At 38.3% G+C, this 17,413-nt stretch overlaps 2 protein-coding genes across 2 annotated transcripts in view; one reads left to right on the forward strand and one right to left on the reverse strand.

Moving 5' to 3' along the window:
- The window catches only part of LOC137241500 (serine-rich adhesin for platelets), a 759,406-nt gene that overhangs the window by 235,570 nt on the left and 506,423 nt on the right, over positions 1–17,413 (forward strand). The gene's annotated exons all lie outside the window — the stretch shown is intronic.
- The window catches only part of LOC137239647 (uncharacterized), a 244,279-nt gene that overhangs the window by 25,790 nt on the left and 201,076 nt on the right, over positions 1–17,413 (reverse strand). The window contains exon 12 of the mRNA XM_067765190.1: positions 9,021–9,159. Coding sequence (XP_067621291.1) covers positions 9,021–9,159 — 139 coding nt within the window. The remainder of the gene's footprint in view (positions 1–9,020; positions 9,160–17,413) is intronic.

Genomic DNA, 17,413 nt, shown 5'->3' on the forward strand with positions numbered 1-17,413 from the left:
AACTGCCCGTTGAGCTGAAGATATGAAACTTGAGCCATAAGTCATAACCCTTTGACAATGCAATAGTTTGTCAAAAAAATTCCGCTAGGCGGCGCATGGATCGAGATAATAAGAAAATTAATTTTAATTTGGAAATTTTTCAATACATTTTTAAGTAACTTCCCGGTTCCCTAGAGACTTGTTCGAGACACGCTGAAAATATAATCTACAGAAAACAAAATTCCGCTAGGTGGCGTGCTAATTGAGATAACTAAAAATCCCTGAAAAACGAGGGGAATCTTGCGATCGATTTTTGAGTAACTTGCCGGTGAGCTAGATACTTGAAACTTGCGCCATTGGTCGGAACCCAGTGATAATGCAACACTTGATGAAATAAAATTCGCTAGGTGTCATGCGGATCGCGATAGTGAGAAAACAAATTTTAATTTGGGAATTTTTAAATCCATTTTTAGCTAACTTCGCGGTTAACTAGAGACTTCAAACTTGGCACTTAGATAGAGGCCTGGTGACAATACAACCTATAGACAGCAAAGTCCCGCTAGGTGGCGCGATAGTGAAGATAACTGCAAATTCTTTAAAAACGGGGGAATCTTGCGATCGATTTTCGAGTAACTTCCCGATGAGCTAGAGATACGAAATTTGGGCCAAAAGTCAGTATCCGGTGACAATGCAATATTTTATCAAAAAAAAATCCGCTAGGTGGCGCATGGATCGAGATATTGAGAAAACTAGTTTTAAATTGGGAATCTTACAATCGATTTTTAACTAACTTCCTGGATATCTAGAGACTTAAAACCTGAAATATAGTTTAAATCTCGGTGGCAGTGCAATGTTTGATCAAAAAATTTGAGACACGTAACGCACAAGTCGAACTATTTCGAAGATTAGGCCATACCTTCATAGCTAGCCTCCTTTTAGACTATCAAGCGTATGCGAATTTCACCACGATTTTCATCTGTGCAAATTAAGTAGCTGACAAACGAGGTGGAATTCTCTTGTTATGATTCGAGGTGGAATTCTGCTGTTTTCTCCAGTGTTGTCAGCGAAATGTCCACTAATTCTATTAAATCTTGCTATTTTGAACAAATAAATAAAGATAAGAATTTTCACTAATCAAAGTTGCAATTGCCTTTTTGTAGGCAGTACTAAAAAATGAAAATAAAAAGATGATGAAAAAAATTTAAGCACCACCTGTATATAAATGGACCAAAAAATAGAAGGCAATTTTTCGTTTAATACAGACGTAGTCTTATTGAATTTTGCCTAGAAAACTTTAACAATAGCTCTTGTAAAATAATTTTGGGATTTAAAATTATAAAGTGTAGAGTAAAGTGCGTGTTTAAATTTTAAAAAATCAATTAGTTAATCCCAAGTACATGGTTTGCCTTAAATTGAAAGACTGGGATCCACCTTTAATAGTTTTAAATCCCAAAATTCTTTTACAAGAGCTATTGTTGAAGTTTCTTAGTCAAAATTCAACAAGACTTTGTCTGTATTAAAGGAAAAATTGCCTTCTATTTTTTGGTCCATTTATATAAAGGTAGGCCTTAAAATTTTTTTATCATCTTTTTATTATTTTCTCCTTTTGTTTAATGGTTTTTCATTATCACATTTTGTGGTCGCTTAAATTGAAACAATTGATGACAATTGCCGTTTTGGCGATTTGTTTTAAATTGTACAAGCAATCTTGCGAAGGTCGTTATAGAGAAAATAAAAAATGTTTCGCTGAAAAAGACGATTGGTCTGGATAATGACCTTGAAGCGGTGGGAGTAAAAGTATCGTTATTTTAAAACATGAATTCATTAGACTATATTTTATTGAAAGCCTATTTTGCTCAAAAAAAAAATAAATGAATTTGATCCCTTTTGAAGTTGATTAATCTGTTGGCGGCCGCCGTGGTGTGATGGAAGCGTGCTCCGCCTACCACACCGAGGATCCTGGATACAAGACCCGAGAAAAGCAACACCTAAATTTTAGAAACAAATTTTTTCAATTAGAAGAAAAGTTTTCTAAGCGGGGTCGCCCCTCGGCAGTGTTTGACAAGCACTCTGTGTGTATTTCTGCCATGAAAAGCTCTCAGTGAAAACTCAGCTGCTTTGCAGATGCCGTTCGGAGTCGGCATAAAACATGTAGGTCGCGTCCCTCCAATTTGTAGGAAAAATTGAAAAAAGAGCACGGCGCAAATTGGAAGAGAAGCTCGGGCTAAAATCTCTTCGAAGGCTACCGCGCCCTACATTTATGTTTTATATTTATTTAACCTGTTTGTGACTTTTTGTGGGAATATATTAATTCCTGTGTCCAGGTTTGATCTATTCTCATATATCTTCCAACTAAATTTGGTATAGAACATTAATAAGAACAAAAAAATACTATATGAATTATCACAGCGATCATACTTCCTCTGCTAAGCCGTTTTGAATACATATAATTTCTTTACTGGCTTTGAACCATCGTACGCATTCCTACTTTCAGTTTGAGGAATCAAATTCCACTGTTATTTACTGTGACTAGAGTATCCTGCAGACTTTGTTTCATCAAAAATTGGTTTGTCTAGATCTGAAAAGTAAGTCTCACCTCCCTTCTTCACTCTATATCACATTTTTCTCTTCTCTATATTCTATTATTCTCATTTTTCTCGCCCATCCTTTATTCCATTTGTCTCCCCACCATTACAAAACCTATTCACATTCTTCCTCCCAGTCCCACTTCCACTCGCATTCCTACTCCCGAATTCACTACTACTCTCACAAATTCTCTTGTACACATTGGCACTCCCACTTTCACTCCTAGTTGCACTCCCACAACCACTCCCACTCACATTCCCTAATTTTCAGTTTCAATATCTATGTTTTTATAAACGACTACAAAATTACGTGAAACTAACGCAAGTAAAATTTCTAAAATAGCATTCGTTTTTATATGTAAGTCATAGACAAATAAATGAGACGTTCTCCTGCCCGATAATATTCCTCTCTGCGATGTATCTGCTCTTCCAATGGACCGAGGCATTTTTCATATTGCATCTTCTGCAGCAGAAACAATTTTGAATCTTCTAGTCTCTTCCTCATCCTCTCCATGTTTGATTCCAGTCTTTCCCTCTTATCATCCCAATTTCAGTTTTTCGATTTTTCTCTTTTCTAATCCCACTCTGTCTGTCCCTCTATTTGTCTTTATCTTCCCTTCTCTTGCTTTTTCTCCTCCTTCCTCAGTCTATATCTCAGAAATAGGTTCACACATAAAACTTAAACTCACCTAAGTACCATCTATGAAACTGTGTCACGAGCGCCGCGAAAAAAGTGAAAGTATAAAAAAGGAAAAAGTCCATGGCACCTGCCGATAGCCAACTTTCGTTGTTGTTGTTGTAGCGATAAGGACACTCCCCGAAGGCCTTGGGGAGTATTATCGATGCTGATGGTCCTTTGCTGGATGCAGATCCGATACGTTCCGGTAACAAGCACCATTAAAGCACCAGCCCGACCATCTCGGGAACGATTTAGTATGACCAGATGAAACTGTCAAGGCCATCCCGGCCTCCCACAACTTGGGGTCGCCACAGCCTAGGCTGTTAAAGTAACCGGATTCGCCACGGGTAGGTGAAGTTGACATTTCGTTTGGAGATGCTATACCTTGAAAGAGTTGAGCTTCACAACCCTTTGAATCAATTTAGTATTTTAGTTGCCTCTTACGTCAGTCATAAGTACTTACTGCTGGTATATTCTAGGTCCCCTGCCCCGCTGCGGAAGCTAACTTTCGTTGAGTTTTCACTTTCTAAGCAAGCTGTCGGGGGGTTATGGTCGCCTACCGGTAATAACATGAAGTGTGCCTTAGGGTGGCCGCAATATTTATGCAAGTGGCCTAAAAACATCCCATCTTGAATCAGAAATCTAATAGGATATATAAAAATATGTCGGAAAGTAAAGTTTTTCGAAAAATAAGCTAATAAAGGGGGTCAGTCCACTTCTCGGAATGAAAAGTTTTTCAAATATCAACTTTGTCAAAAAGGTACTCCTGCACCATACATCAAGCAATTGGCACCATAAATACAATTTTTTTAGATTAAGTCGGCCTCTAGTTTACTTACCGGCAAAATAAGAGAAATAAAACAGACCAAATTGTGAATCCAAAGCATGCTCAAATCTTTCGACCACACGCACTAATTTTCATCAAAATCGGTTCAGTCGGAGTTCGGTTACAAACACGCGTGCAGAAGAAATATATATATAAAGATCTGTCGCGATATGTAGAGATTTGGCTCTGATGCGATACACCTGAGATCGCATCATTTAGTCTTCAAACTGTTTAAAAGCTTTTTGTGAATCTCTTCAAACGTATATTGTATATGATTGAAATTTAGACGAATATTAGCAAGTTTGGCACATCACTATGCCGCTGGTAAGATAATGGTCGTTACAACAACAACAATGTAAGCATACGAATTTTTCACAAAGAGAATAGCAGTATATTTTAAATATACTACTTATAACCTCGTCGTCTTGTTAAGGTCAGAGTATGTTAGCTTCAAAAGTGTGCAACTACCTTCTTTGAGCCCTTGCTTGATCAGCAAGAGCCAGTGTTTGGCCCTTACTTCTCCGGCGGACATTACCTCTATTTCCATTAGAAATCTTCAAAATATTATATAACAAAGTAAGCGCGAGTTGGTCGAGCGAATGATGAAGCACTAACCGAGTCATTGCAGCTCTCTCTGTGGGTGACGACACCGCCGGAAAAGAACACACCGCCGACAACATCTAAAGGATCAGTCAGTTCGACAATATAAAGCATCAACCACAGTAGATCCTGAAACAAAAATGATACTATCCTCTTCGCTGACTTCGCTTTTCACCTAAATTTTCCAGCGGAGTGGGGCCGCCCTCTTTCTGTACTTCCGTAGGCGAGATCCGCTAAAATTCTTTCTTAGAAGGAGCATCATATTTTTTTCGCATAACATAACTTAGCCAGCGTGGCCGCTGCTTATTAATCCGCGGAACTTAGTTGATGTCTGTATAAAACTTATACAGCTCAAGATTAGTTATGCGGTATTCGCCATCACTAACGCATAGAGTTCCGTAAATCTTTTGTCACTATTTCCGCTTTTTCGCCTTCTCTTCTGCACGTCAGTGCTTTCCTCCAAACTATTCTGGTCTTATATTTTGCCTTCTTTATTGTTTAGTAACTCTTTTAACTAGCACGTTTTTCCAGCCGTAAATGTTTTGCTTCAATTCTGCCTCAACGGCACTTTATGCATGTAAAAGAATGCTGGGGTGTACGTGGGGTTTGTCGCCCTCTCTTTCTCATTGGGTTTTTACAGTGATTGTAAACCCTATTATATACAATGGAGTTCTTGCTTTGTGGAAAGCCACGCAAAAAACAACCGACCTCAAAAAATTATAGTGGTATGCAAACTGTCAATGCTTAGCATTACCTGAGCCTTGAAAACAACCCCGAAGTCTACACTGTATGCCACTCTGCGCACTCCACTTGTAGACCTCGTAGTAGAGAACATAGCGTTAACAAATGCAACCAGGCTCAGTGCCTCGGGGCGGCTTGAGCGCCGACCATACGGCTATAGTAGTACAGCGTCATCAATCACAGGACGAACAGACTACCTGATTTCCTATCTGCGCTTCGAGGGAGATCTTAAGGCCCAAATAGAGGTGGATGGTTGGCGCATGGGTGCTCAAATGGCAGACAAGGCGATACATGTGTACAGAGACGGTTGCAAAGAGTGGAAGGAGTAGGGTCTGCGGTATACTGCGCTGAGCCGGAAATAAACAGATCCTACAAGCTGCCAGATAACTGTAGCGTTTTACAAGCGGAAATATTAGCCGTAACCATAGCAGTAGAAACACTGGAAGAGAATAGCTTAAACTGCAATCGTGTCAACTTTAATATTGACAGTAAAGGAGCAATTAAGGCAATAATCTCGCATAGAACAGCATCTAACTGCGTGTTAGAGTGTGAGCAGTCTCTGGAGAGAATGAGGATAGGGAAAAGCTACATCAATATTGGGTCCCAGGGCATATGGGAATAGATGGGAATGAAAAAGCAGATGAACTAGCTGAAAAGGGCACATACTTTGAAGTTTGCTCCTTAGACGTCCCAGTTAGACTGGGCGAAATTAATAGAAGGCGAGAGGTGCACATGATCGACCAAGCGGAAATGCGTGAGTTCAAGCACGGGGCTGTAAAGTGTCGAAGATTATGTGTAAGTCTTACAACCTTAGACTAACACAGCTGCTTCTATCATTAAAAAGAGAGGACTGTAGACTCATGACGGGTATTCTGACAGGACACTGCCTTCTGGCGTCACATGCCTCTAAACTAGGCTTGCTCAGTGATAGCAGATGTAGGAAGTGCGGGTTGGAGGAGGAACGATCGAGCACGTTTTGTGTTTGTGCCCTGAGCTTGCCAGGATAAGACTCCAGCTATTAGAAGTGATACAGCTATCAGATCTAGAAGCAGCAAGTGGCTTAAGTCATAGGAAGTTCCTAGTATTTTCCAACAGGGCGGAGTTATTTTATAACATAGGTCCTGGTTTTTGATAGGATTTTTCAATGTAGTTGTTAAATTTCTGTTAACATGCGATCTCATTCAGTCTATGTGAGGTCCTCATGGACCGGTCAGTTCAACCTAACCTAACCTGCTTACGGTACTTGTGAGTACATTATGTTAGTATTAAGCTTTATATTTGAATCTAGCTTTTTCAAAATGTATGTATATGAAAACGTCATATCATTTGTAAAACCAACCATCAGTACAACATATCGCACATTTTTATTAAATATATCAGTCTTTATTATATAAAGAGATATCCATACAAATTGCTTGACCTCATCAATTTCTCATTTGTTGTGCTTTATTTTGAATTTAACAAATTTTCTTTCATGTAAATAAAACGCAACATTTTTGCGTTATTTTAGAATGAATAAAAGTCAAAACCACTAATCGTCCAACAAAAAGAAACCTCACACAACCAACAAAATATTCATAACAATTTTACAATACAACAACACCACTAGAGCACAACTGCTGCTGACGCTCTTGAAGTGCTATTATCTGTGTAAAGTACTTAATCCTTAAATACGAAATGCTTCAATACAACGAAAACAAAAGCGAGCACATAAGCACATAATGCGCATACTTTTAATTTTATTAACGACTAACATACGCTCGACGTCTCATTTCTTAACATTTCTTAATTCCTTCATTCAATATTTTCATTAATATTTTTTATGCGCGCAATTCAACAACATGGGATTTTAGCAACAAAAAAAAAACAACAGAGGAAAAATGGCACTAATAACAAAAAAGACTGTCTAAGTTCGGGTGTAACCGAACATTATATACTCAGCGTGAGTTTAAACTGTACAGTTCATGTCATTTAAATTACTTTTCTAATCCTTCTGAGCATAAAATTCAAACTGTTCCCAAAAAGTAAGAGAGTCTAAGCTCGAGTGTAACCGAAGGTGGATTTACGCTGCTGTATGTTGAAATTTGATCTACGTCTGTTTTACTAGAAATATTAATACCTATACATATTATAGGGATTCATTTTTTTCGTGAGGCTCTAGAAATGTTTTGTAAAGCGTGATCGAAGTAGGAACGTGATACCGCCCATTTAAAAAAAAGGCTCACGGTTTCCCTATTGCAATAAAACTTGTTAAGTGAAACATCATTTATACAAAACTATTTTTCGCTATGTTATAGGTTATTATTCTAGCCTACGACCCTTTAAACCATCTTCTTTAAAGAAGTGGGCGTGACCCTTAACCGATCCCGTCCATTTGCTGCTATACGGGAAATATGTGCACACAGTTTTATGACGCTGTGTAAATTTTTCCTCGAGTTATGGCTCTCGAGTCATAAAAAATTGCTTAGTCATAAAAGGGGCAGTGCCACGCCCATTTTCAAAAATTTTACTATTTTCTCTAATTTTTTGTTATAATTTCATTCAAAAAGTTAAATTTCATTGATATGGAGCTCTTTTTAGCAAAGGTATAGCTTATTGTATTCGTCAAGGACCTCTTTAAAGTTAAATGTGGGCGTGGTCCTTAACCGATTTCCTCCATTTTTTCTAGAAAGACTTCCTGATGCAAAGAAAATATGCGTACCCAATCTTATTACAGCCCATTGAGTTTTGGCTCTTGAAAAATAGAAAATTGCTTGGTCATAAAAGGGGCAGCGCCGCGCCCATTTTCAAAAATTGAGAAAATTTTCCATTGATATAAAGCTCTTTTTTTCAAAGATATAGCTTATTTAATCGTCCACTACGCTTTCATATATAAGTGGGCGTGGTCCTTAACAAATTTCGTTAATTTTTTTTGAAGCATTTCTTATAGTAAAAGCAACCTTTCTGCAGAATTTTGTTAAGCTGGGTTTTACGGTTTTTCATTTATGATTAATAATATTTGTAAGATTAATTTTATCACAAGCGGGCGGTGCACGCCCATTTTCAAAAATGTCTTCCTATTTTATTCAAAGGCCTTATTATCAGTCTGCACATCATATTTCAACATTCTAGGCGTATTGTTTACTAACAATTCAGGTTTTTTGTGTTTTCCAAAATGTTATATATATAAAAAGTGGGCGTGGTTATCATCAGATTTCGCTCATTTTAAATAACGATAACAGGCGAATGCCAAGGAACTCATATACCATAATAATTTCAATAAGATGTCTCGATATTTACTCAAGTTATCCTAATCACAGACAGCCGGACGAACGGATATTCCTAAATCAATTCCTTTTTTATTACTGAGCATTTTGATATATGGAAGGCTATATTTATCTTGATTCGTTTATACCGTTACGATCAATTGTTATATTACCAATGTTAGTGTACTCTGTGTGCAAATCACGCTGAGTATAAAAACTCTCAAAAAAGGTGCGAAGAAAGATATAAATGTAACGAGGAAATGAACGAAATATGTTAACAATGAATACAATGGTTTATTAAAAAAAAATTGTTTCTACACAATTGTCCACTTTTCAATTGTACTCATACTCATACTCGTACTCACCTCACCACCTGCTGCATTACTAGAGTAACTCATGCGCTTGACCTTCTTAAATGTAACATCATCCTCGGCTTCCTTTAATGCTTGCTCTAGTGCGGTGTCCAATTCACGATTTCGTGGCTCATCTAAACCTTGATAGCCGCTGCAGTGTGAAATGAAAGGAAATGAAAAAAAAAAAAATAAGAATAAATGAAAAATGAAAAAAAAAAATCCTTATAAAATGAAGAAATATGATAACAGAAAAGCTTCTTTCACAAAAAAACAAAAAATATATTAAAAAATCCAAATAAGAACAAAAGCTTTGTGAATGAATTTTAAGCGAACGTAAGAGCAGACAAAAGCGCATCAATGTCTATCCGCTTTAAAGTATGAAAAAATACAATAACGGTATTGAATTTTTTTTGCTTTGCTAGTTAGTACTTATATTCTTCTGTATGTTATGGTCGGCCTCTTATAGGATTCAACAAATTTTATTCAAAGGATGTTGTGGGCTTCCATTTATTGGTGGGCTACATAAAAGTAATTTTATAGAAGAGGCCATGGTATCGCTAAAAGGCTTTACCTTTTTAAGGCATCGCATATATTGGCCCACAAATCTCACCTTGGTTTAATGTGGTGAGATTAAGGGAAAACTAGAATAAGATACTTGAGATGTGGGAAAAATGAAAGTAAATGTAAGCGACGTAGAAGCAATTCTGTGATCGTAAGTCATAATAACCCAAAAGTGATAATAGTCTAAAGTTATTTCATCGAAAATTTTGTATAAAACGCTTGAAATATCGAATATATATGTACATAAATATCATTCAAAATCAATAGTCCAGCAATGGACTGCTAGACGTTTTTAAACTCTAAAGTCGTATCACGTACAAATGATACGTCACAATATTCCCTCACACTACATACTTATTTACGCCTTGACTACTAACTACCGTACATTCATACATACCAACACACATACATATACATCCACTGCATACATGTTTACACAACAGCTATCTTTAAAGCGCTATGCATTCTGGCGACCAATAGGTTATTAATATGGATGCAATAGGTTATTAATTTCATTCGCTGTCACCCAATGGGTAGCAATTCTCAACTTATTCATAGGCGGATATTGTAAATAAGTGAAGTGGACGCCAGCTGCTGCGGTGGCTGGCAAGATATTATTATTGGACTAGAGCAGGGTTGGTTGCTATGTCTGCTCCTTCAGATAGGTCTTCCCACTGTTCATAGGGAAACAATTCATTTACCACATTTTTTTCTAAATAAGAAGAGATTTGTCTTCCCATTTACACACACCAAAGATAATGCACGCATTCTCTGCTCAAGTGCGAGGGGAACACGTCCCAAAACCTGTGGCGGGGCGGATTCCCCTTCTTCCCTGGTAGAATGCCACAGCCAATATATATATTTAAGAATATCTCTTAAATGGGAGGGGGCTGTTTACCAATATTGACTTCAGTCAACGGGGCTCCCATTTTTTTGATCGAGGTGCAAGCGCGAGCACTCCGCACAGGTAAGAGAGGATGTTTACTAAGTCGCCATTGCCATAAGACCGATATTTCTAATAAACGTATAGCACCTTTGGACTACACTAGTTAGTCTTGTATACAGCATTTCTAACTGCTATTGACTATTATATTCCCCGCAGGTACAACCAACACCATCTTCCCTGATCCTTGGACATTTGACCTCTGGGTGTAGACCATTACCGCCAACATCCTCACTTTCTAGTAAGAGCCAACGTTACTAACTCCAACGTAATCCAACGTCGTTAAAATCCCCACTTGGAGCGCCTCCGTTACTAATAATAATCCATAATCGCTATTCGAAGCCTCGCCATTACATACTCCGCTGTCGTCACTCTCGGAGCATCTCCTTTACTACTCGTACCCCGCTATTGCTCTCCGATGTATCTCCATTACCAAGGGTACTCTGTCATCACCCTCCGAGCCTCACTATGACTAACAGTAATCCCTTGTTACTCTCCGAGTGACGACGTTACTAAAACCACCGTTGGTTAGTACTCTACCTCTCTCTGTAGAAACTCGTCACAGTCTTTGGATCGCAATTATCTCAGCGAAATCAGCTACTCGAGGCTGCCCTCCTACTCTCTATAACTCTTTCTCTTAAGTGGACTTAAGGTTGTCGGGATCTAGTTTGAAAGAATCAATATATAAATTTATTATATATCAGTTCAGGTGGGCTGAAGTGGGACTGTGGATCGACTTAGCAATCCTCAGCCTTTGACCAAAACCACTACACGTAAGTGTTCATTTTGTCTGTACAAATTGAGAAGGAGGTATTTTGTGAAACAAAAAGGAAGGCACTAAGAAAGGAAGATATAGAAAAGAAGAACCTTTTAAAAATAGGGATAGTTCAGAAAAAGAAAAAGAAGGGAGGTTATGTAGTAATAAACTAAGGAGAAAAAGAAGTGTGACAGAAGTAAACTGTGAAGAAAGGAAGAGGAAGATAGGAGAGATCGAAGAAGATATGTAAGTGAAAAGTGGTTTAGTAAGAGGAGAGGACGCGGGACGTACTACTGCGTGCCTTTTGCTGCTCCATTTACTGCCATACCCCTCTTATCTTTAGCAGCGGGATATTTTCTAAACTGACCAGAAAAGGACCAGAAGTATGTATAAGCGTAGATATTTTTATCTTCATATTTAAGAATTCATGAGCTTAACACCGGCTTATAATAATTGAATTTCAATTATTATGTTTTCCAAGAGAAACTGAAAAGAAATAAACATTTACTGGCATATTGCGATGGACCCATTTCGAAAACCGCCAACGTAATCATCATCAGGCAATTTTGTAATGTTATCAAAGGTTTCACCGGGATTCGAACCCTGATGATTATTGCGTTGGCGGTTTTCGAAATGGGTCCATCGCAATATGCCAGTAAATGTTTATTTCTTTTCAGTTTCTCTTGGAAAACATAATAATTGAAATTCAATTATTATAAGCCGGTGTTAACCTCATGAATTCTTAAGTATAAGTATAAACTGAACACACCATTAAACAAACATACATATTCTTATCTTCTCCATATACTGATGTCCGAGAGGGGCCTTCAGTTTCATCGAAACAAACTTTCAAAAGGTAATTTATACAATTTGTTGCGTGCCTTGGCTTTGGCGCCTAGACAGCCACGCTACTTTTGACTAAAATAAACTCAAGGTCGTCAAGGGATTCGTCTATCTTGAAACTAGCAATAACACCAAAACCAATCTCACCTTAGAAATCAAGCAGATAATAACTAATACGTTTTTGGACTAAATAGCAACTGAAAAGTGAAGTCGTCTTGGGACGAACAAAAGTTGTTATTCAGATATACGACTCGGATTCATGGACGGTATCGAGAGAAGTCGAAACGGGCCTTGAAGTGTTCGAGAGAAAATTTCCGAAAAAGTATGATCCTGTCCGTGATGCGGATGGCTAGTATCAATGGAGGTATAATGACGAATTGTATGAGCTTTACGCAGATATGATCTGATAGTGACAAGCAAACCTCCGCTGTGTTGGGAGAGACACGTGGACGGAATTTTACCTTCCTCACAGCTCCCAATTGACATCAGCTATCGCTGAATAGTGATAGCTAGCCTGACTTATTATAAAACGACCAAATCACTAAGGCTTTAGGTATAAATAATATTTAGCTAATGGGCCTGTCTTGGTGACATAAATGACAAACCTTCCCCCTGCCTTTTACATGATTCAGTATTGAGCGCCCATCGAAAATTATTTTAATTCATTCCGCGGCCGCTTTACTCAAAATTTGTAGCATGGCAAGGACTATACCGTCTGAAGTCGTGGGAAAAGTGAGGACTTCACACTAACTAAAACGAAGACTCTATGAACCAGTGACCGTTTCAAGATTCAAAAGCTAAAAGGAGTGTCTAAATCTGAATTTTAACTTTTTTTACTTTTCTTTAAGAAGTTTCGTTCGTCTCTTATCGCTCTTCCGATATTGTTTTATATTCGCCCTTGCCGCAGTAGTGTCATGCAAGTTGTATCAAATTGTTCGTCTTGCGCTCTTTTAGCTTTGTAGCAGCACTTCAACTTTTACTTTATCTCCATTCTATTCTATTGTAACAATTTTGGCGGGATCCTGATAATTATGCTCCATCTGCTAACGTTCGAATCGCTGAACTGTCGAATAAATAACTCCAATAGTCAGTATTGTAAACTGGTCTTTATTTAGACTACTTTGGGTGTAGTACTTCCCAATTACAATTATACTTCCCTAATGGCGTATTGATTATTACTCATCTTGCTCCGCTTTTATACTCTCTGTTGCCTCGTTCACATATTTCCCTTAAGGTCTAGACTCCTCACGAACATTTCCTCTGTAACATTTGTATCTCATACTTAGTTATTTAGCTATATGCGTGTTTATGTGTGATTAACAACCCCTGCTCTTAGATGATGATAACGTCATGTGTATGTGAAATAATATACTTGCTTCAAGATGTTGGTTATATGTATGTGTGGCTGCTTGCTTTAATGTGTACATCTACATAAGTGTGACTGCTTGCTTTGTTGTTCATTTAGTAGCAGCACAGTGATGTATAAAACTGCTAATATTCGCCACAGTAATTACTTTGTTTTATTGATATTGGACGCCATGGCGTATACGTAATTAAAATCGAATTTCATTAACCCATTTCTCCACTTCATAATTTCATACTCACTTTACAGATTTCGTCGCAATTTAAATTTCGTTTTCGTTTGCATACGCGTTTCACTTGCATTTTTCTTCCAATTTTCATTTTCAATTTATTTTTATTTCCATTCTCTCATACACTTCATTTCCATGTTAAGACCTCATTACGATTTCTATTAGCGTTCGGTTAACGAGTATGGCGTATTGCACAAATTTCGTATGAAAATAAAAGTCAGTTGTTCCAAAAGTTTTGTTGGTAAAAAAATGTTAGCTTTGAATTGTGTTAAAACCCATTGTTGGCACTGGTTGCAGTGGATTGAAATGCTGATTATAAGCCAACTGCTTGATTGTTTTGCTTCTCTCCTACAGTCATTAAGAATATTAAATTATTGGTATATTTCCGGTTATTTTTGTGTGTCAAAAGTTCTGCTACTTTTTGCTTGCAATTGATACAAATTAGTTGGCTAAAAACACCAACAGACGTATGTATATTTGTATAACTGTTACTGAGATGCAAATTGTGCTTTTGCACAAACCAAATGCATAATACTGCTAAAGGCAGGAAGCTTCCTTTGATTGGGTGAACTAATTATAAATTGTAAAAGTTTTATCATTGTTTCTTTTTTTGTACACTTAAAACGAACTCAACTAGTAGTTCCGTTTATATGAAAGTAGAAGTTTTTTTAGTTTTAATTAACTTAACTTGTTTAAAGTTAGTCAATAATTGGGTAAAATTTTATGGAGACAAACAAAGCCTTTAACACAACATAAAACTTAACTAACTTAAAACTGCTAGGTTAGTTTAACTTAAAGGGAAAGATGTTGCAGCTACCTAAAGAACTTCAACTCAGGAGTTCTTAAGGTGAATCTTTTAGCCAAAAATTAAGAATGAAGTTCTCTAAATGCATGTGATAAATACATATTAAGAAAGAATTTTTTGGGTGTGACGTTCGATCAGGGTCAATATTTTGGAGAATATGCAACCGCAATTGTACTTAAAATCCACAGCCGTAATGAAATCCTCCAACTCATGCCGGCAGCACTTGGCACAAAGACAAAGAAACTCTCATTACCACTTATGAAGGAATTGGCTTGCCGACTGCATGCTACGCGTCTCCGATATGGTCGGCAGACCTAAAGGGTACTCACTGGAAGGAAATACAGGCCTGCAAACACACCCCAGAACATCATCTACATAATGAGGCGAGAGTACCTCCCATTAAGGAGAGAAATGAAATGCTAAACAACAGTTTGTGTTGAACACCCAGAAATCTCGACATGCCAACATGCCCTTCCAGGGGCTTAAGAAGTAATTTCCGTAAGTATTATGAGGAAATACGGCACCAGAGAATGTAGCCGTATAAAACAGCAACAGGCCTCGACTCTCTATGCCAGGATTTGCCCGGCTAATCTATTCCTTAAAGAAAAATACCCAGAACTCGCAGAAGAGGAATATACTCTCCCTAGGGAAACACGCTTCACTCTAGCTTAACTTCGATCCGGGTATTGTAACAGGTTAAACTCTTACATCTCCAGAATCAACTCCGGCAAACAAAATGTATGTCCTGCTTGCAATGTGTCCCCACATGAGACCAACAAATCTCTTCAAATATAATGTGGAACAACTAACACCCCTCTCACTACGGTCCACCCATGTAGAAACTGCAAGTTTCCTTGGACTCCCGTTAGAGGACTTTGATGACAATTTGTGATAGGTCGCGCTTATTGGATTGAGGGAAGCACTCCTACAATAACAACAACACGAGCTAGAGAACTTTTAGAATAAAGTGCAGAAAAACAAACATGATGACACTTTTTAAGATTTACAATTAAACACTTGATGGTCCTCAGCCAATTGCGTATGCGGTTTGACAGCGGTCTAGTCAAATTCACATCGTATGTAGATGACGTTTCAGTCTTCATAGGCCAGATAAGCTAGGAAATTAAAACGCTTGTTGTGCGTTAGACTAAATTAGAAGTTTATTTCACATTTTCCAAAATACAGCACCATCTTTCTTTTGCACAATATGTCCTAGCCAGCGTAGCAATTGTGTTCAAGTCCGCTGGGTTATGTTGACTTATGCGATTCTTCGTCGGGTTTCAGAGAAGTTGTTGTTGTTTGTGTTTATGCTTGTTCCCAAATAAACGAGGTCCTTTACTATTTAGAAATTAGGGCTGTACAAGTTGACGTAGTTTTCAAAGTGCAAATACGCTCACTCTGTGCTTGAAGACGTCAGGTAATTTGTTTCGTCCTCATCGATCATCAAGCCTGTCTTTTCCGCTACAGTTAAGAGCAAGTAGAACTTACGGTGCGAATATTTAGGCTTATGATATCAATGTAATCAGCATACGCCAAGAATTACATGCTTTTATATAATATTGTATCAGAGCGTGTCAGTTCTGCAGCTAGTATAATTTTCTACAGTATCAAATTAAAGAGACCACACGACAGGGGTTACTTTGTCTAAAAACAATTTTAGTTTCGAACGGCTCGGAGAGGTCGTTTCCAGTTCTGACGAAGCTGATGGTTTTGCTCAACGTCATTTTGCACAACCGTTTCAGTTTTGCAATGAAACAAATTTCGGCCAATTGGCATATAGGCAGCTAGTTTTCATGCTGCCGGAGTCGGCTTTAAATCGACGAAGAGGTGATGTGTTTCAATTATTTTTCCGCGGTTTTATCCTATATTTGGCGCATTGTGAAAATCTTTTGGATGCTAGATTTATTAGGTCTGAATCCGCACTGATAAGTTCCAATCAGCCGATTCACGGTGGGCTTCATTCTCTTGACAGGACCTCTTATGCGATATTAATAAGGCTGATTCCGCGATAGTTGGCGAAGTTTGCAAGACCACCTTTCTTATGGACTGGGGAACACATAGATTCCAATCGCCGGGCATGCACTCGCCGCAACATATTTTGCAAAAAAGAAGTTGATGCATACAACGGCCCGCGGCCTTGTTTGAATTCTAACCTCAGGTGGGGGAACACATGTTCCATCATCATCGATTGCGGGCTAGGGTTCTTCATTTTTCGTGGATATTTGATCGCCTTCGGGGGAGCCTGAAATCCCTAGAGGGCGCGTCCCCAGGTGGCGGATAGGGGAATGCCTCCCAGATATGGGTGGTAGGAGAGAAATCAAATATCTCCCGCGGACCACACAGGCCGAAGAAGGACACTTCGTTAATAAACCAAAGTACAAAAAAAAAAAAAAAAAAAAATCCTGTCGCCTCTTTGGGAGCCGAGTAGCCGGCAGGTGGGCGTCTGTTCTCCATGTAAGGAGCGGCCTGCTTCGAGCAATCTGTGAACTCATCACTCGCTGATTGAAATTTAAATGATATTCTAGCATGGATCAAAACGATAACGGAAATTATTCTCCACGGGGTAACCAGCATTTGCGACACAATCCCTCTGCTTCGGCAGCTGGCACATCGGATGTGGAGGTGCCAAATTCACGCTTTAATATTAGGATGAATGAAACTGAAACGACCGACCAAGATCATATTCCTGAAAGTAACAAACATCACAGAATCGGCATGAAGCATAAAACACAAATATGTACATGGAATGTACGAACTCTCTATGAGAGTGGTAAGCTTGAACAGCTACGGAGGGAAATGCACCGATACAAAATAGACATATTAGCCATACAAGAGTGCAGATGGACAGGATATGGCCGAATAAATGACCAAGGAACAACGTTCCTATACTCGGGCCGAAATGAA

This window comes from Eurosta solidaginis, chromosome 2, assembly GCF_040869045.1.
Source record: "Eurosta solidaginis isolate ZX-2024a chromosome 2, ASM4086904v1, whole genome shotgun sequence".
NCBI lineage: Eukaryota > Metazoa > Arthropoda > Insecta > Diptera > Tephritidae > Eurosta > Eurosta solidaginis.